This window comes from Microtus oregoni, unplaced genomic scaffold, assembly GCF_018167655.1.
Source record: "Microtus oregoni isolate MIOR12 unplaced genomic scaffold, Mior012 000002F_ref0000024, whole genome shotgun sequence".
NCBI lineage: Eukaryota > Metazoa > Chordata > Mammalia > Rodentia > Cricetidae > Microtus > Microtus oregoni.
Genome location: NW_024543061.1, coordinates 25,067,829 through 25,088,278, shown reverse-complemented (window position 1 = coordinate 25,088,278; position 20,450 = coordinate 25,067,829). Strand labels below are relative to the sequence as shown.

Sequence of the window (20,450 nt, the reverse complement as noted above, 5' to 3'; positions counted from 1 at the left end):
GGCATAGAAGCCTAGCAGGGTCTACCAGTGCCTCTGTTCTGCTAGCTGCCCCAAGCTAGAGCTCTAACTAGTGGCTATTAGAGCTGGGTTGTGTTGAGTAATTGAAGTTCTTGCTTCTAAAACTGGGAAGTGAATTTGAGCTTTGAACTCATGGTTAGATGGTCTTAAAGTAGGATAGGATTTTTGGGCAGATGTGCACTCTGGAGTGTGACATCCGTCCTGTGATCAGGTTGGCACAGCTAGCCCTCAAGGATTACTTGTACAGTATGCAGTTTAAGCTAGGCACCTGATTGTATGTGTTTAAATTTAAACAGATTAGGTGCTATTAAATCAGGAAAAGCCCATTTTCTAAAATGGGGAAATTAAGGCCAGGCCATGGTAGCAATTTGGTCTCATACATCTAAGTCATTGCCAGAGCCTCCTGAAGTGAGACTAAGCTGCTGTGGGTGGACAGTCCCTACTGCTTATGTTCTGCCTATTTAGGTTTACCTTGGAGGCTTGATGTATTTGGACACCAAAGCAGGTTTGAGCAGTCACAGACCTTTCTCCAGCATTGTCTGCAGCCCTAAGGACGGTGCCTAAATTCTTCATTTGCCCCATTGACTGGGCTAACAGACTTCTTCCTGCCTTAGTGACCTAAACTGCAGAAAAAGCTGGAATGAGGCCTGAGGATGTTGGTTGATTGGGTCCTTGCCTAGCATTAGAAAATGGGTTCAATCACCAGGACCACACAAACTGGACACAATGTGCACATGTATTTCCTAATACCAGAAAACTGGAGATAGGAAGAACAGAGGCTCAAGGCTGTCTTCAATACTGAGTTTGAGGCCAGGCTGGGCTACATGAAATTCTTAGAAGCAAAGGGTAGGGGTTTGGTGTCTGACAAAAATACAGCTGCATGCCACATATTTCCATGGACCAATTTTTTTCAGTTTCATCTTTTATTGGATACAGAACCATAAATTCTCTGATGCCCATGAGTCCTTTTAAATACATGTGCTCAATACATTCGGCAAAGGGCATCTGGGTGACATGGAGCAAAGTGCTGGGATGGCAATGCCTGGGTGGGGCAGAAAGGTGGGGCCAGGGAAGGCCCCCTGAGGGCTGGAGGTACAGGCACCACTTTAGAAACCAGTAAATCCAAAAGCTGCTGTTCTCCCCTCTGCCTACTGTGCTGGGGCAGGGTGCAGCCTGGCTGTGCAGGGAAGACAGGGCCTTGGGGTCAGTTGTCCCACTAGTGCCCTCTGAGACCCCCACCAGGATGAGTAGAGACTGGGGGGTTCAGACCAAGCCTCCCTCCCCCCAGGACTGTGGTAAGGGCAGAGGCCCAGAGCTGGCCTCATGGTGGGGTGCCTGCTTGATTGTCGGGCAGTCTTAGACTAAGGTCCCAAAAAGTTGAGGAAAGCCTAATTAATATTCTGCTCTTCACCCAACCTTCAGCCTGGTCCCCAGGCAAGGACTAGAGCTGAGCTTCCTTGTCCAGGAGTAAATATACACACTACACAGTATTATATACAGAGATGCTGGCCTGAGCCAAGGCTGGATGAGAAAGTATGGCCACCGAGGACAGAAAGACTGCCAGTTCATCAGGCTGACAGGCTGGGGTAGACCTCATCAGTGGTTAACTCCTCTGGGCACTGGGCCATATCCCAGTCACACTTATTCCAAGTTCACCAGAAACTATGTCTTTGGCACCAATTGTCACTCTGGGAAGTTTTCCTTCAACATAGCGCCTTACAGAAACGGGTTGACAGCTCACTGCCTGTGTTCTGAAGCATCCTACATAAGGGCTTGGAGACAGGAAAGGCAAAGGATGGATCCAAACCTTGGAGCAGCAGACCTTGGGAAGGAGACCTGTTAGAGTTGAGGCAACTCTTGAGGGACCAGCTTGGCCTCTGTTGTCATAGGATTAAAAAACAAAAGAACCCTGATTTCAGGGTGCTTTCTCTTGATGGGTGGAAAGCAGGAGTTCTGGGCAGGAGTGCATACATTTTTATAGTTTTGCCATACTGTGGGGGAGAAGCAGTCTGCATAAGCATGAAGTACTCAGGCCAAACATGCTACACTCACAGGTGCTAGGGCCAGGCTGTGTGGCAGGAGTAGGAGTGGAAGAGAAGCCAGGTGACTGCCACCCAGGAGCCCTCTCCATGGACCTGTGCTTCCTTCACATGGTTTTTGTACCTTAGTAAGTATAGGACACAAAGGGCTCTTCTTTAGGCGCCTGAAGATGGGCTAAGGTGCTTCTCGGGAAGCCAGACGCCCATCCCCAACTCTGGACTGCTAAAGATGGAAGTAAGCACAGCATCCAGAAGCAGGGTTGGTCCCCTGGGGAGAAAGCAAAGGAACCACAAGTGGGGGGCAGAGCTGCTGGCTCTCAAGGCATGCCTTAAGACTTTGATGCCCAAGACTCAGCCAGGACACAGCGACCTGTCACTTAGGTTGGAAGGTCTACAATTTTTACTCTACCCACCTTTATTCAGAGCAAGAACACAGGTGAGGCCTCTTGGGGTTTCTTGGAAACAGCTTTTCAGAGGGCAGAATTGTGCCAGCAAAAGGCGTATGTTTCTCCATGGGTCAGGATGTGGTGTGGATGTAGTAGAGCCTGGAACTATCCTCTTGACCTTGCTTCCTACCCTGATGACTGCACCCTGACCTATTTCCCTCAACACCAGGCACTCTAGTGCCTCCCCTGTCCAGGGAGATGTCCTAATCCTGGGGTTGAGGAATGGAAGCCCCTGGGGGCAGACTTGGCCGATGACTACCACATCGCTTTGTGCTTTATCCAGGAGACAGAAGGGCAGCACCTCTGGTCTTGGAGTCACAGGGAGCAGGGACTACATGGATTCAGCTGGCAAACAACTGACCTACGAAAGGCAGCTAGGCCCCAAGGGCACCTCCCCCTCCCTTCTGAGCCACTGAAGGCAGGAAAGTTGTGCTGTTGCCTGTGACTCCTGGGGACAGGGCTTGGGAGGCAGCTGTGAGAGGTAGGGGTGTAGACACCACAGCCAAGGTTTCATGCAGGACTAGGCATGGAGTATCCAGCATGACAGCCTTGGCATTCCAGTCTTCACAGAACAGCAACAGAACAAGCCACAGCTCAGTGATGATGACAAACAGGCAGAGCTGTGAGATCTGGGAGCACTGAGCAGGAGGGTGTACAGCAATGGAAGGGACTTGGTAGGCGGCAACCCACGGCAGGGTTCATGCTCAGGCCAGCTTGTGGCACGGCTGTAGAAAGCTGACCAGAGGATCCAACCTTGTACAGGAGCAAAGAAAACCCTAAGATTTGGACAAGAGGTCAGGCATCTGTTACTTGAAAGATTTGCCCAAATGAGGGTTGCCAAGACTCAAGCCTCGGTCACCGTGAGAGGAGGAACTCGCTTGGGGATGCTCCAAGACTTCTGGGTATGGTGCAAGGGCTGGGACACCCTGCCCCAAGTACTCTGTAGTCTCGGCCCAGGGCTGTAAAGACTCAGGAAGATGGACTGTGGAAATTCTTTCCTCTGCCTTGGCACCAGTGCCTCACTTCTGGCCTGAAGTAAGCTGTTAGATAAATCAGGCCTCCTTTCCCCCTTAAGCCCCAGCCCAGCAGGGGGCCCAAGCCCCCTTCCTCCCTCTGTGGTCCCTCAGCAGGGAGTGGTAGGTATAGGGACTGCTTTAAACTTAGTTCTGGGTGTGTTAATGAGAACTCTGTCTTAACAGTAGTCTCCTCCAGCTGGCCAGTCCTTTACCTGCCAGGAAGATGTGGGCCTCATCCTGGGGAGTTGTAGACATTTTTTTTTACCCTTTCAAACTCATCCCTATGGCCCTGCCCCGACTTTCCTCTAACCTTCTACCTGGGTTCCTAGGCTTGCCTGGGTTATCACTGGAGAATGTGGACCTGGTCCTGCTGTCTGAAGGGAGTGACCAAGTGTCTTCTTAGCCATGTCTGAGCTGCCTTAAGCTCCTTCTGGCCCGTGGCCTGACAAGAGCTCCGCTGGCCTCAGGAAGGAGACCTGCCTGAGCAGCTGAGGAGCTGCTGGGTGGATACTGCAGATCCTCTGAGTGGTGGTGACAACCAGGAGCTCCCTGCTGGCTGTGCCAGAAGGCTGCTCCAGCTGGGGATGTCATGGGGGTCTCGGGGCAGCTTCTGTCCAAGCCTTTCCCTGGGGAGGCGGTGCTGGTCACCTGTCACTTTGCTGTTTGAATTGGATGGGGTACTCAACCGCTGTCTGGAACCTGGTGTGACACTAGACCTCCCAAGGTCTAGTCCAAGCCAGGGCCCCTCCAGAGGTCCAAAGAGTGCCTTGGTGTGGGGCTGGCAGGGGCCCTGCAGCCCCTCACCCGGGTTAGCAGCCACCTTCCACCTTGACGTGCAGAATCTTGGAGAAGCCAGGCCTCCTTCGTAGAGCCTATAAATAGAGCCTTAGGTTAGCTCTTCCTTGGTGTTGGGGAGGTGAAGTACTGCCACCCTCACCAGCCCCAGCCAAGGGGTCTTTTGTGGCCTCAGAGCCCACCTCACCTGGAGTTTTGTTACCATATCCTCAAACAGCTTCTGGGCCTCGGGGCTGCTGGGTTCTTTGAAGTAATCAGCAATCCCAATCTGCACCACAATGGATTTGAGGTTCCGGCAGATGCCTGGGTGAAGGCAAATAGGGGTTAGTGCTCGGCAAGGGCAGTGGGCTGCAAGTTTCCGCTCATGAATGAAATCAGAGCCCCTGAGAAACATACACCAGCCAGCCACAAGAGCACGAGCGGCAGACCTGTGCTGGCTGCAGCTGATCATATCTTAAGGCGGGAGGACATTTGGGACACGTGTGTGAGCGCAAGCTCTTCAGTGCGCTAGCAACTCTGGCAGAGGGGAAAGCTCATGACCTGGGCACCTGCAAACAACGGCTGCTCAACTGAGATTGGGTGGGCTGGTGGAGGCCATCAGGCCTTCCTGAAGGCTGGGTGGGGCGGGTGGAGGCCATCAGGCCTTCCTGAAGACTGGGTGGGCTGGCGGAGGCCATCAGGCCTTCCTGAAGCAAGGGCTTCAACAATTATTGGCCATGCTATCAGGAAGAGGTGGCACAAGGTCAGGGGCTAGGAGGGACCTAGAAAGCACGATCTGGGGGACTGAGTAGTGAGTTCTGGTGCATATGAGGCTGAGGCTGAAGGAAGGTAAATAGGAGGGCTCAGGCGGTGATGTGATCAAAGAAACAGGTATGGTGGCCCAGCTACTCAAGAAGCTGAGGAAAGGGGACCATTAAGTTCAAGGCCAGCCTGGACAGCTTAGTGAAACTGTTTCAAAATAAAAATGAAAAAAAGTCCAGGCATAGTGGTGCTTGCCTTCAATCCCAGCAGTGGGATACAAGGTAGGCAGATATCTATGAGTTCAAGGCCAGCCTGATCTACATAGTGAGTTCCAGTCCAGCCAAGACATTGTAGACAGACCTTGTGTCATAAGTCGGGGGGGGGGGCACACATCTTTGCAGTACAGTATTTAAAGCACTGGGTTTAATCCCAGTACTGGTGGGGGAAAAAAAAAAAGAAACCGTCAGTCTGCATGGAGACCTCCCAGAGGCCAGTGGTCCTGAGTGGTGGTCCACAGTGAAGGCAGAGGAATGACCGAGTAGATGGGATGATGTGGACAGCAGAGGAGTCAGAGGGAAGTCCTTACCCCAAGAAATGTCCCTGAGGACTTAAACATACTGTGTCCTTTACCATCTAGAAGGTCAAAAAATGAGATTGCAGAATTCACAAAGCAAAGTAACACGCTGGAGAGCAGCACAGAGACCCTTGGTGCTCTTTGCTTGTCTGCTCTCTGCCCTGGTGGGAGGCTCACACAGGAATTACTGGCACCACACACACAACTCACGGTGCCACTGTGGGCCAGCATGAAACAACAGCTATCGTGTGCAGCTAAACAGTTGATTAAATGCTGCTAGGGCTGGAGTTCCATCCCTGCCTTGGATGCTGAACGAGCCAGGGAGAACGCTGCTCTGTCTGCCTCAGCACCAGCACGTGCTGGCTAGAGCAACAGGAAACACACTGCCTGCTTGTAGAAGAGGCTGGAGCAGCCCTTACCATTTCATCGGAGGACCCTCAAGACCGGTCTTGTTGGTTTTCCCTCATAGAAGAATTGGAGAGTCTCCAGACAGACCCTCACCTGGGCTATCAGCTGTTCCCTCCTCCCCATCTCTGCCAGATGTGTGCAATTTTGCTCCCCGCTGCACTTGGAGGCATTAGACTGAGCGAGCTCTACCCACGCAGCTATGAGGGAGCTGTCTTCTGTGCGAAGACTTTTGAGTGGTATCGTTACTTTGCAATAACTACGCTCTGTAAGTAACTCTCACCCATGCTCTGTAAATAAGTCATAAACTCCACGTTCACCAAGTTGGACTCTGGTGGCACCATCTGGTACATCATAGGTGCCCTCTCCAGGAGGAACAGGCAACTGTTTGTCTCCAGGAAAAGTTCACTCAGTGTTACAAAATGTTCAAGGAGTGTCCAAGGATAGGCTGTAGCTACACCCTGCTCTCTACCCCCAAACTCCCATTGCTCACTGTTAAAATGTAGCAGGGCCTTAGGGGTGACAGGGGTGGCTGTGAGCACCAGCATCTCCAGTCCCTTCAGGCCTTCCCGGCACACCTCAGCCGCCACCTCCTGGGTAATCTCTGACACGTGGTCCAGTTCTAGGACCTGTAGCCGCATGCAGTTTCTTGCTAGGAGAGGAAGAAGAGAAGCCTGGTGACAAACTCTCTGGCCCACCTCCTGCCCAGGACTCAGTCCCTCACCATGCCCCAGGCTGCAGCCCCTAACTCTGGTGGGATTTCACGCTTGCCTGCTTCTTACCTACCCACTCCAACCCCAAGGAAAGACTCACCGAGTGATGCCAGGCCCTGTACCCCACAGCCGGCACCACCTACACCCAGGGCCCGGAGGTGGGGCCAACAACGTCCAATCATCTGCAGGCAACGGTTGCTGAACCGAGTGGGCTGTTGGCTGAAGAACAGACAGTGAAGAGTGGTCAGGGAGGCTTTGCAGTCCCAAAGGTGATCATCCCCGGAGGTCCCTTTCCATGCTCAGGCAAGCACCTTGCCAACAGTCCAGCTGTTCAAGTCAGAAGACAGCTCATCTCTGACTCTGCCCCCTCCCCTCTTACCACACCTGACAGCTTCGGATTCTGGAGTCACCCAGAAAGAGCCGTAGACCAGAGCCCCACCCCGGTCTCCATGCACCCTGAAACTGGTGCCAGATACTCATCAGGTAGCAATCAAGTGTCTCTTACAGCTGAGAGAACTGAGCCAGGCTCTAGAGTTCAGGGTGACAATGAAGACAGCTCCCACCCTCAAAGCACAGACAGTCCATGACATACAACATTTAGTATTCTGACTTTAATCTGCCCCTGCCACCTAGCCTTGAACTTGTAGCAATCCTGCCTCAGCCTCCGAAGGGCTGAGATGACAGACCACACCTAACTTCTGGTATCCTTATTGTTTTTGTTCGTTTGTTTAGAGTGACTTCAAACTCTAAACTGAGGATGACCTTGAACTCCTGATCCTCTTGTTTCTACTTCCCAAGAGCTGGGATGACTGTGTACCACCATATCTGGCTCAAGACACCCTTCTTAGAACTGACATCTCCCCAATAGCTTCCTAGTACTTTCTAGATATGATGCACCAATCTGCATCTTCTAGGAAGGCCTCATGATCATTCCCAGCCTGCCTTTCCATCATTGCTGGCTTGCCTGCCCTACTCACACCCAGGTTCATCCCTCGACATCCATTCAGGCAATAGTATCTGTCATCTGATATGCTCGTGGTAGCAAGGACACAGAAATGGGCATTTGTAGATTCTGCCCTGGTAACCAAGTTTAGTACAGGAGCCTGAAGTAGAAATGGATATTACGGTCAAGGTGAGGGGCAGTGGGGGCCAAGTAGGGGACCACAATGACAGACTCCACCAGGGTATAAGAGAAAGCACACTAGAGAGCCTGGGAGGAGCTGGCATAGAGGGAGATCACTGGGAGGGTAAGGAGCAGGGCAGAGAAGCCTGGGAATCTGAGGACGTCCAGAGTAGAACGAGGGATGATTCACACATATCCTGGGGTCACCACCACCAACCGATTTGTTCTTGCTTTGAGATGGGATCCTGCTACATTGCTCACACAGGTCTCAGATGGCAGGTGTCTGACACCACACCCAGCTTTCTCTGTGTCGTATTTACTGACTTCCCTGACCTGCTTAGCCTACGTCAGGCTAGTGTTGACTGCACACATACCATGAACTTTACAGTCTCCGTGGACAGTACATCGTTGAGCCAGTCATGGCTCTCATAATCTAAGCCGCAAGACTAAGGCCTGAGTGGCAACGCGGGGCTGCCAGGATGCTCAGAAGTTAAAGGTGTTTACCACATGTGAGACTCACACGTGGAAGTTGTCCCCTGACCTCCATGCAGATACCCGATTCCCACCCCACATACCTAACGAAAAGACTGAAGTGGCACCGGCAGCAAGCCAGAGAGAGGCTCCAACTCCCATATTACGGCCCTGCTCCTTATGATCCAACACACTGACCAACTGTGTGTAATCTGTCCCCAACAGCTGACTTGTCAGTCCTCGGTCCCAGACCGGGTCCCCTGCTGTCCCCTCCCAAACCACCCTCTTGCCTGGGCTTACCAGGGATGAAGTGGCGCCACCTGGAGGGAGACAATCTCTCTGCAGCCTGCACCCAGGGCCCAGATCACCTCATGGCCCACAGGGTCTGTGGCACTCCTGGGAAAAAGCCAAAGCGCTGGTGACCCATCTTAGCGGTCTCTGTTCCCACCTAGAGGCAGGACCATGTGGTAGCTAGGGACCAAGGCCCAGACGGTGTGACCCACCTGTAGGTGACAGCCTGCAGGGCACGGCAGTAGCAGCTGGCCAGCCAGAGTGACCGGTCGGTGAGGATGTTGGGACAGTGGGAGATGCGCAGGATCAGCAGATTCCCACCGGCTGCCTTCAGCAGGGACTCCAGTCCCGCTTCAAGACAGCCCCTGAGGATGAGCAAAGAGGTCAAGACACTGCTGGTGGTCACTTCCTCATGTGGGAAGCATCTCCATTTAAAACTCAGGAGCACTCACTCACCCACTCCCCACCCCACTGCAGGCCTCACCGGGTGCTGCGGGCATATTCCTCCTTGCTTTCCTTCTTTCCCCGCTGTCGGGGCTTCAGGTTCTGTAACGTTAATGAGTGGGCCTGGGTGCACCACTGAGCCAACATCGCCAGGAACTGGGGAAGATCAAGCGATATGAACATAGACCTGACTGCCATGTGGTGGGTTAGCCCTGAGTAGGAGGCACCATGAGAGCGTTTGGGGAACCAGGGCAGTGAGGGTTACAAGGACTAGACTTTTACTGCTGGAGGGCAGGGGCAGGCACCTTGGAACAGACTCGGGCGTTCTCAAGCAGCACCCTCGTCCAGACGGCGGGATGGCGAGCCACGAAGCGCCAGTCCCGGCAGACCTCTGCAGCATGCAGCAGGGTACGGGTATCCAGGTAGGTGAAGATACAGAAGAGGGCAGCACGCATCTTGAGGATTTCTGGGCTGATGACCTCATTGGAGCGTGAGGGGCTACCTCTCTCCACACGCCGGGCCCGTCCGCTGCCTCCCTCAGGGCGGGCTGCAGAACACCAGGGCCGAAGGAGATGGGAGAGTAAAAGGCCAGTCAGTACAGAGCTGGGGGTGGGGAGCTGGGGCAGTGCAGGAGCTGGCAGGAGGAATGAGTGTGAGACCCACATTGGGGACCAGCTCCCAGGGAGGACAACAGGGCCTCTGCTTTCCCCTTCGCTACAGTACCCCCAAATTTTACTCATTGGAAAAGGGTTATCTGTTGCTTTGCCACACACCAAAACCCTTTTCAGACACGGTCTCGTGTATTTCAGCCTAGCCTTGAACTCACGAGGTAGCCCAGGATGACCTGCCACTCCTGATTATCCTGCACCTGCTGTCGGAGTACTAGGATGGGGGATATGGACCGCCACGTCCAGTTTGAGATGCTAGGTATCAAAGCCAGGGCTTCATGGAGTCTAGATAAGCACTGTCCTAACTGAACGACCTCCCCAGCCCTAAACTTTCCTTTGGAGGGTCACCCGACTCTAACCCTCTAAGCCTTCCACACAAATACAGGGCTACTCCCCCAAACTCTTGCTCTGTGGCAGGCACTTCAGAGCCCAGAATAAGCAGCTCTTCTCCTCTACCTGTGATGGAACCCACCGTGCACACAGACCACCGTGCACACAGACCACCGTGCACACAGACCACCGTGCACACAGACCACCGTGCACACAGACCACCGTGCACACAGACCACCGTGCACACAGACCACCGTGCACACAGACCACCGTGCACACAGACCACCGTGTACACAGACCACAGACCACCGTGCACACAGACCACCGTGCACACAGACCACCGTGCACACAGACCACCGTGCACACAGACCACCGTGCACACAGACCACCGTGCACACAGACCACCGTGTACACAGATCACCGTGCACACAGACCACCGTGTACACAGACCACTGTGTACACACACCCCATTGAGTGAGCATCCTTGGGTCATTGCAGGCCCGCTCCAAGCTTGAAGAGTACTTTATAGGCAGACAAGAGTAAGGGAGGTATAGAGCCAAGAGTCACCATTTCCATTCTGTATCCCCTGAGGCAACCCAGCACCCTGGAAGGCTGGATTCTCTACCCACTTTCCCAGGTCTTACCTGAGAGCCGGCAGCTGTTCAAGGGCCCAGCCAGAGATGGTCCAGGGCGTGGAACATCGGAGGGGCCCTCAGCCTCTGACTCAGTGGTTCGGGAGCCCACATCTGAGACGTCACCCTCCTCCCCCTCGGTGCTGTGACGGCGCGGTCGGCGCTGCCAGTTCTGGATGGCCTGTCGTCGCAGGCCTGAACTACGAGGGGGCTGGGACCGCTCTGAACCACCGTTGGTAGCCTGGGCCCGTGAACCCAAGCCCCCAGGGCCACTGTCCTCCGAGGGCCCTTCCTCTGTCCGGGGCAGCTCCAGACTGTCACTGTCATAGCAGCCTGAGCTCTGGGATGCAGCTGGCACACGGCTGGAGGCCCTGGGGTGGGTGGGGAGTGCACAGTGAAGGCTGAGGGATACAAGGCTGCCCCGACTCCCAACGTTTTCCTCACCACCAGCCAAGGGGAGCCCACTGTTTGCTTTCCAAAAGTCCCCTGAGCATGGAAAGGCAGACTGGTAACACCAGGGGGGTGGACACAGAAGGAGGTGAGCCTCTGATGGGCCAGCAAACCTTCCAGGGTGAGGGGAGGCTGTGTGGGGTGGGCCAAGCCCGAGGCTTACCCTGTGCTGGGAGAGGAGCCATGCCGAGATACAGCGTATGTGCTTGGCACAGCTGGGCCTGCATGGTGTTCTCGCTGTAGCCCCCAGAGTGGAAGGGAGAGGAAGGATGGGCAGAGGAGGCCAGAGAAGAAGGCGATAGTAGGAGAAAGAGGAAGATGGAGAGAAGAAAAGAAGGAGAGGAGAGAGAAGAATAAAGTTGGGAAAGATGGACGAATGGACAGACAGACAGTCCAGACAGGCAGGCTCCCAAATCCCTCCCAATGCACCCACCCAGCCTCCCAGGGCCCAGCTTGTGGCTCCTAGGCTCTCATTCACAGAGAAGTACAGAGAGGGGCTTCTGAAAGCTGAGTCTATGGAAGCAGCCTTGCCGAGGCCTCAGAGCCGGCACTCCCGCCCTGTCAGGGTGGACCGCCCTCCCACTTCAGGCCTGGGGTTGCTCCTGGGGGGACAGGCAAAGGAGGGAAGTTGGGGTGGTGTGGGGGAAGGCTGTGGGGACCACACGAGCAGGTGAGAGGCAGGGCATGTACACACTCACCGTTCTGCCTGGGCCTCTCGCCCCAGGCCCTGAGGCGCTGCCCCCACCTCCTCGGCCCAGGCTGGCACTGGGTGTGCTGCCACAGCTGCTGCTGATGACCTGCAGCTGCCGCTCAGCCCTGTCTGCGCGCTCCAGGAGCTCCTCAATGAACTGTTGCAGCCGCAGCTTGGCACTGGCCTCCCGAGCTGCTGTCTCCTTCAGGAACTGGTCAATCTGCACCACCTCCCTGGGCCGGGAGCAGTCTCTTACCCAGCAGGCCCCTGGCTTGACTGCCCTCAAACCTCTCATCGGAAGAAAGTCAGGCAGTGGCCTAGAGTGTCTGCTCGTGGTCCCGTGGACAATGCCCAGCACTCAGGTCCACACAATGGCACACACACACACACACAACACAAACAAGCAGACACACAAGTCTCCACACGCGCAGAACACACACAACTGGATACCCCTGTTAATACTGCCATCAACTTGACAGGATCTGGAATCACCCAGGAGACAAACCTCTGGGCACATCTGTGAGGACGCATCTAGACTGGGTTAACCGAGGTGCAAAGATCCACCATTCCATGGGCCGGGTCCCAGACTGAATACAAAGTAGAAAGCAAGCTGGGGTGGCAGCTTCCATGGCTCTGTTTCCTAGCTATAGATAATCCTTATCCAGCTGCCCCATACTTGTGAGACCACACCCTTCCTGCCATGATTGTCTCCCCAAACAGTGAACTGAAGTAAGCCCTGCTTTCCTTCAAGTTGCTTTTTTTAAAAAAAAAAAATGTAATTTTATACATGTGGCAGGAGAGATCACTCAGCCACTTGTTAAGTCTCGCACAAGACCTGAGTTTGGTCCCCAACACCCATATACTGGCTCACAACCACTCCATTTTCAGGGGATCTGACACCCTATTCTGACCTCTGTAGGCACTAGAGGCCATACATTCAAGCACAATACTCATACACACACAAAATACTGTAAGTCTAAAACAAAAATTTAACCAAAACTGCTCCAACAGACGTCCAGGGGCTGAGGATGACGTGAAGGAGTCGGTTCCCTCCTTCCTTATGGGACCCAGGGAACAAACTGGCAGCCCTTTAATCTACATCAGGTATTGTGTCACAGTAGTGAGGAAAGTAACTAAATACACCAGGTCTCCAAAGACATAGCCACGGGCAGGCTTGACCTGCACAGTCACCTCCAGGCACGTGAAGAGTACCACAGGCAAAAGCAGACAGCCTCAGTTCCCTGTGGTCTCAATACACAAATCCAGGCACAAACTGACAGCCTCATAGCTGTGAAGACATGTCCTCACTCGGCCCAATACACAGCCCCCGGCATGTTCCTATGTAGGCAATCATGTCCACTCTCACGGCACACTCATACTCTGAAATACATTAAGAAGCATGGAGACTCAAGCCTACCAACCCAATCGAACACACACACGTACCAAGCCTACTGACCCAATCGAACACATGCATGTACTCTCAGAAGTATTAAAATGCATGGAGTCACATCAACACAGAGAGAAACATAATGCACTCTTATAGTTTGCCCCAGCATCTGAGGGGTACATAAACACACAGCACCCTCACAGTTACCCACATTTGTGCATTCGTTAAAGAGTTAATCAAGGTGCCGGGCACTGTTCAAGATACTGGGGAAACACTATTGAACAAAAAAAGGAAATCCCTGCCCGCACAGAACTTACATGGCAATGAGGACAAACACCACATCTGACTCCGTGGAGTTTGTAAGGCTCCATTTGCAGAGCAGAGAAGCAAAGAGGTGGCCAATAAAGACGGCTGAGTAGAGGAAGGCTAAACGTGGCACACGGCAATAATACCAGAATGCTTGAGGCTGAGGCAGGAGGATCATGAGTTCAAAGGCTACATAGCCAGATACGGTGTAGCTGGATCCAGGACTGCGATGAACACGAAGTTTGACAGTCCTGGAGGTGGCAACCTGACCCCAGAGGGAAGGTTCAAGGGAGAACCAGAAATACAAGAAAGTCCTTCAAGAAGCCAAGAGCAGCCGGGTGGTAGTGGCGCACGCCTTTAATTCCAGCACTCGGGAGGCAGAGGCAGGCATGGATCTCTTGTGAGTTCAAGGCCAGCCTGGTCTACAAGAGCTAGTTCCAGGACAGATTCCAAAGCTACAGAGAAACCCTGTCTCGAACTCCCCTCCTCCCCCCCCCCCCCAAAAAAAGGCAAGAGCAAGGAGGTGGAAGGAAGCAGGTTTACCATACCAGGGAGCAATGCAACTGTGTCTGCATGCTTTTACAAAGTACAAGATGACATGGAGAGCTAGGCCATTTCTTTGAGTAGGTTAAAGGGAAGTTCTGGTACCAAAATGCAAGAGCTGCCTGGGCTGGCTATCGGAGATGAAGAAACACACGTACTCTGGGGTCCCAAATCATAACACACTCGAACCCACTGGCACAGAACCCACCATTACAGACTCAGAACTTATGTTCCAAAGCTTGACTCCATGGAGACACCCCAGACACGTGCGGGAATAACATCCACCTTCCCACGGGACCCCCAGAGTCTACTCACTGCTGCTTGCGGCTCAGCTCCTGTTCCTTATGCACCAGGTCCTGCTTAAGCGAGGCCAGCAGCTCCACGCTCACGTCCACCTGGCGCGAGAGCTCAGACGCGCGCTCCTCCAGCTCCTCCTTTTCGCGTCCCAGCCGAGCACTCTCCTGTCGCGCAGTCTCCAACTCCGCGGCCTTGCGCTCCAGCTCGGCCTGTAGCCGGCCCACCTGGCCTGCGATCTTCTGCTCCACCTCCTCGCTCAGCCGCTCCAGTCTCCGGTCCACCTCCAGCTTCTCCAGCGCGCGGATTTTGAGGCGTGCCAAGCCTTCTTCGTAGGCTACATCGGCAGGCGATGGCGACGCCGGTGATGCGGAGGCGGGCCCGGAACAAGGACCAGGGCCGGGCCCGGGTGGCGGCGTCGAACAGGCCGAGGATGCCACGGACTTGCGCGCGAACAGCTCACCGAGTGGAATTTCGATCTCGCGTAGCGCATAGCGCGCGGCAGGCACTAGTCCTGGCTCGGCCAGCTCCTCACAGGGAAGGCTGGCGGGCACCAGGTCGCTGGGGAAGTGAGCCAGCGGTGCGTGGTGGTGATGATGGTGCAGCAGATGTGGCCCCGCGGGCGCCGATCCTGCCGCCTGCTCCTTGCCCTGGAAGGACGTGCTCTCGAAGACCTCGCGCCGGGCTCCGGGCACCGCCAGCAGGGCAGCGGGCTCTGGTGCCAGCGGGAAACCGGAGGCTGCTGCAGCAGCTGCAGCTGCAGCGGCCGCGCCGTCGCAGATACTGTTCGTCTTGGAGAGAATGTAGAGCGTCTCGTAGGTGTGGCTGTATTCCAGGTGCGCGCGCAGCGACGACAGACTCCGGAAGCGCTTATGCTCCCCGCATCGTGGGCATCTGTAAGGTAGGTCCAGCGAGGCCATGGCCCCGCCGCCCTCTGGGCACGCCGGCTCCACCGCGGCCGCCTCACCGGTCAGCCGGGCGCGCTCATGGGGGGCCGCTGATGGGCCCGGCCCGGCCTGCGGGATCAGGACGGCTCTGGTCACCAACAGCCAGGGCCTGGGGAGGCTAGAAGAGAAAAAGTGAGGCTCAGCAGCCTGCTAGCCGCGCTCCTACCCGCCTCTTCCAGGTTCAGTAATCCTGTACCCTGGTTCCATGGATGTAGCTAGGGTGGAGGGCTCTGGGACCTAGGCATGAGAGTGTGACCTCCCCCGAAGTGAAGGGACTATATGGTACTCCAGGTGTAGCCCAGGCTGAGCTCTTGCCTTCCAAGTGCTGAGATTACTAGGCCTAGATTTATTATTATTATTATTATTAAAATTAAGACTGTTTTGGAAGGTTGGAGAGATGGCTTCGCAGTTAAGAGCACTTGTTGCTTTTGTAGAGTACCTGGGTTTGGTTCCCAGAACATAATTAATTGTTCGTAGCCATTGTAATTCCAGTTCCAGGGGATCTGTTGCCTTCTTCTAGTTTCCCTGGCAGCAGGCAAGTACATGATGCACATGCAGGCAAAACACTCATACACACAAAACAAACCATTTTTTAAAATTTTTAAAGAATGTTTGATTTTTTTTTTAAAAAAAAGCTCGTCAATGGAACAGTTGCTTCTAATCCCAGCACTTGGGAGGTGAAGCCAAGGAGACCTTCAGGATTATCCTCATCTACATAGAGAGGACCAGGCTAGCCTCATCTACTTTAAGACTCTGCCTCATGGAAGCAAAAATGAATTATTACTGTTGTTACAAAGTTGTTTGTTGATTGATTAAGAAAGAGTTTCAGTCCCTAGACTTCCCGGCCTGGAACTCACAACGTAACTCAGGCTGGCTGCAGACTTTCAGGAATTTGCTTTTCTTAGCCTTTCTAGTGCTGGGGTTACAGGCATGAGTCACTGTGCCTGGCTTGAAGGAATTATTTTTTAAAAAAATTATTAAAGGAGCCGGGCAGTGGTGACACAGGCCTTTAATTCGAGCACTTGGGAGGCAGTCAGGGCAACACAGAGAAACTCTGTCTCAAAAATAAATAAATAAGTAAATTAATTAATTAATTAAAAAATTTTCCCGAGACAGGGTTTCTCTATAGCTTTTTTTAAATATTTATTTATTTATTATGTATACAATATTCTGTCTGTGTGTATGCCTGCATGCCAGAAGAGGGCACCCTACCCCATTACAGATGGTTGTGAGCCACCATGTGGTTGCTGGGAATTGAACTCAGGACCTTTGGAAGAGCAGGCAATGCTCTAAACCTCTGAGCCATCTCTCCAGCCCCTCTCTATAGCTTTGGAGCTTGTCCCGGAACTAGCTCTTGTAGACCAGGCTGGTCTTGAACTCACAGAGATCCACCTGTCTCTGCCTCCCGAGTGCTGGGATTAGAGGTATGCACCACCACCACCTGGCTTTCAAGAAATAATTTTAATTACAATGATTGCCAACCTACAAAAAAGTGCCCAAGCATTCTTCAATAGCAGACTGGGATTCAGGTTTGGTAGCATAATATCTGTAATCCCCGCACTCAGCAGGCCAAGGCAAGCGAATTGTCAAATGAGGATTGTCGCAGAATTAAGAAGATCCCAAACAAGAGAATAGTAGAATGGATTGATTGTATATTCATAATGGACTGCTGCTCTGTAGTAAGAAAGGAAGCAGTATCCATAACAACAGATGAATATGTTTAGTATTATGGGAAGGAAGCCAAAAAGAACATACTGCAAGATTCCAGAGTTGGAAGGCAAGAACAGACAAAACTAATAGCAATGCAAGTCAGAATAAAGGCTTATGTCTCTAGTGAATTGGGAAGGGGCGGGAAGGAACCTTGTGTGCTGTAGAGAGTGTTCTGTGGGGGTTGTGTTTTTACATGCCTGCGTGGATACAATCATCAAGACATGTATATGAACCTTGGGGTATCCCACATACCCCAGTTCATGTATGTGACATCCTAGAAGATTCTCAAACAGATGTTTCATCTTCGTCTTCTAAAGACCACATCCACCATGCAGGCAGATTCATTAGAACTCAGTTGTAGGGACCAAGATGCTCACCTACCTATGATGCTGTAGATGGCACTGTTACCATGCCCGCCATTTCAGGCACCGCCTCCTCCAGTGAGTGTTCTGCTCTTCCCTCCAAGGGCCCTACATTCTTTCCTCTCACACCCTTCCTGACAAGGAGCCCACCCATTCTTATACCCAGGATCCTTCTCAACTCTTGTCCTAGCCTCCCACCTGTGGCTTTTCACCCCCCCACCCCACCCCCGCCGGGACTTCACGTATCTCACCACCTTCCCTATTTTAACTGACTCTGAATTCAGGCACGGTGCACCTTCTGAGGACAATGCAGTTGTCATCAAGAACTTCACCCACTTTCTCAGCCATCTGATGCCTAACCATTCCATCTTTATAGGCTGCCTCGATATTGTCCAGGGTGGATTTTCCTCAGGGTTCTGTGCCTTTCTGTTCTTAATTGATTCTAGCTTCTTTATGGCCTCCCTCTGTTCCCACTGACTCACACCTTGAGGCTGCTCTCAGCTCTACCTCTCCTTCCTAATGGGCTCCAGAGAGTTCTGCTTGCCTTCTGCCATTTCCTCATGGATATACAGAACCATCTGTTGCCATGGCCACCTAGCGCCTAGCCTCCTCCTGTCAGCATGCTGCTTTGATCTTGGGGCGTCTGCCTTCCTTTCCCACTTCGTCAGTCTCTCTTTGTGGACTGGAGCGTATGGTCAACTCCTCTTTTACACTTTTACTGGGTCTGTGTTCTTTGTACCCGGAGTCGGGGGGGGGGGAACTCTGGGAAATTAAGAGATAAAGATGATTTCCTTTTTCAGGTAATAGACCCTGTGGTAGTCAGTGGTTTTTTTTCCCTTTGTGTTTAATCCATTTATTTTGTGTACGGTGGATGATCGTGCCGTGGCACACATCTGGAGGCCAGAAGTTAACCTGTGGGAGTCAGTTCTTTCCGTCCACCATCTGGGATCCAAAATCAAACTTAGGTTGTCAGGCTGAGTGGTGATATTCTTTACCTGCTAAGCACCTTCCCCACGGAGTCATCTCCCTGACCCTGTGGTGGTTAGTATTGTCTCCTCCACAGAATCTAGAATGATCTGGGAAATGGGCCTCTGGGGAGTTTTGATTTCAGCTGTTGGGGTGAGACAAACTGCCCACTGTGGCTGGCACCATTCTCTGTGGGATCGTGTGAGCACCCGGAAAAGGAACTGAGCAGCAGCTTGCCCTCAACGCCCTCTGTTTCCTGATCCTACAATGCAGAGCTGCTTCAGGCTCCTGCTTCCCTGACTCCCCCACCATGATGGACAGCACACTGAACTTCAGTTCTCTCTCTGCCATCGGTTGTCAGTTGTTTTTGTTGTCATAGCAACAAGGAAAGAAATTAAGCTAGGGGAGTGTAAATAAAACAGTACCACTTCCCTTACCCCCAGTCAAAAGTTGGTGGATGCACACCTTCAATCCCAGCACTCAGGAGCAGATCTCAGCTGAGTTCAAGGCCAACTGGTCTACCTAGTGAGCTCCTGGACAGCCAAGACTACATACACAGTAAGACCTTGCCTCAAAATACAAAGAAACAAAAAGTTGGTCAACTCTGTCCCAACAGCAAGCCCACTGATTAAACTGTTATCCATAGCCCCTGGAGGTAAGGCCATGCTCCCACAAAGACTGCTACATTAGCAGACAACTGTTAGGACATTGTTAGGTGCTGTGGTCTTTCCTGGGGCCTTTTCAGTAAAGTCAAACAAGACCCACTATGGTTTGGCAGAGCTCACAGCAGAAGGAGAAAATAGCTTGTCTGGAGAGGGCCTTCTGCTGAGGCCAGTAATCTAATATGGCTGAGAGATAATGAAGAGCCAGTTCTCTGCTTTAAACTACAGTGAACTTAAGCAAAGAGGGAGGCGGGAAACTCAGAGGGAGGGCGGCCTGGGGCCTGCCTGCTCCTGACTACTCGGCCCTCCTGTGTCCTCTCCATGGAAACATCTATTATAAGCCGTCTTTGGAGTGTGTTGGGGGGATGCAGCTTGAGTAGGCAGGGGCCAAGGAGCTAGGGACCTGCATTGCCCATTGGCAGAGGCCCGGGCTAGAGCCCTCCTTCCAAGCCTGGGCTCCTGTGATGGGAGGAAGAGTGCAGCCTGTTGCTAAGAGACAACTCTCATTCCCCCTCCCCACCACCATCAGGGAATCCATTCTAAAATTACAACTTCCAGTGAGGTCTCTGGCCTTGAGTACTGGGGATAAAGAAGGCGAGTTGATAGAGAGCCCTCCTGATGATCAAGGCCAGTGTATTGCTAGAGAAGCCTGGAAAACACATGACGGACCCCTAAGACTGTGCCCTCTCCGTGCCCAAGCAGGCTTCAGTTCTTGGCTCACAAATCGCCTCAGAGCACTAAGGATGCAGACTGCAGGATCAGAGAATCCTTGCTACTATCAGAGATGTGGGCTGTGGATAGGTGTTTTCCCTCCCTTCCCCTCTCCAGCTGGGTAGTGACTTTGTTCTTTCAGCTATCCAGTTTTCTTCCCCATCCTATTCTGGATGCAAGACCCTGAAGACTAGATTACTACTTCATCAGACACAGCACAATACTGTGTGCGGCTGGATGTGTTTCGGGATGAGGATGCGAGCTTGCTTCTTCTGGAGACAGGACAGCTACCGTGTAAGTCTGTGATGGATGGCTGCGTTAGGATGAGCAGGGAAAACGGTCTAAATTATTCAGCAGTTAAGCAGAAAGCCGTGTGTGTTTAATAAACCGCTATACTGTTCTGCCCCTCTGCTCTAGTTCTTGGTTAGACTCCCGATTTTCTCTTAGAGAACTGTTTTCCTCCAACTCTGGGTTGGTAGAGCTGACCTCAGCCCCTGGCTCCAGGGAACACCTGTGGTTTTACTCTCTTATAAGAGGCCTGGCTATCTGGATAGAAATAGCACGTTTCCCACTTCTGGTTAACACAGGCACCCCAGGACCTGTGTGCCGTTGGCAGGACAGGACCTGGGGCTTATGGGGGCCTTAGAGTCTTTTCTATGGGGCAGAAGGACTTGTGATGTCACTTGAACAGTGACATCCACATGTGCCCAGAGCC

The 20,450-nt window shown here is 52.9% G+C and overlaps 1 protein-coding gene across 3 annotated transcripts in view; it reads right to left on the bottom strand.

The window, feature by feature from the left end:
- Positions 1 to 906: 906 nt before the first annotated feature.
- The window catches only part of Fbxo41 (F-box protein 41), a 32,115-nt gene continuing 12,571 nt past the window's right edge, over positions 907 to 20,450 (bottom strand). Inside the window, exons 2-14 of one of the 3 annotated variants that reach the window (XR_005972966.1) lie at positions 14,399 to 15,442; positions 11,855 to 12,080; positions 11,320 to 11,393; positions 10,719 to 11,077; positions 9,382 to 9,623; positions 9,117 to 9,232; positions 8,845 to 8,997; positions 8,642 to 8,737; positions 6,848 to 6,966; positions 6,528 to 6,686; positions 4,502 to 4,617; positions 2,182 to 4,391; positions 907 to 1,895 (exon numbers count right to left, since the gene is read on the bottom strand). Coding sequence is in view for 1 of the 3 variants with exons in the window: in XM_041637311.1 (XP_041493245.1) it covers positions 4,329 to 4,391; positions 4,502 to 4,617; positions 6,528 to 6,686; positions 6,848 to 6,966; positions 8,642 to 8,737; positions 8,845 to 8,997; positions 9,117 to 9,232; positions 9,382 to 9,623; positions 10,719 to 11,077; positions 11,320 to 11,393; positions 11,855 to 12,080; positions 14,399 to 15,297 (2,622 nt within the window). In the remaining 2 variants the exon portion in view is untranslated. Of the gene's footprint in view, positions 4,392 to 4,501; positions 4,618 to 6,527; positions 6,687 to 6,847; positions 6,967 to 8,641; positions 8,738 to 8,844; positions 8,998 to 9,116; positions 9,233 to 9,381; positions 9,624 to 10,718; positions 11,078 to 11,319; positions 11,394 to 11,854; positions 12,081 to 14,398; positions 15,443 to 20,450 lie in introns of all 3 variants that reach the window. The other 2 variants (XR_005972967.1, XM_041637311.1) reach the window with 2 other exon arrangements.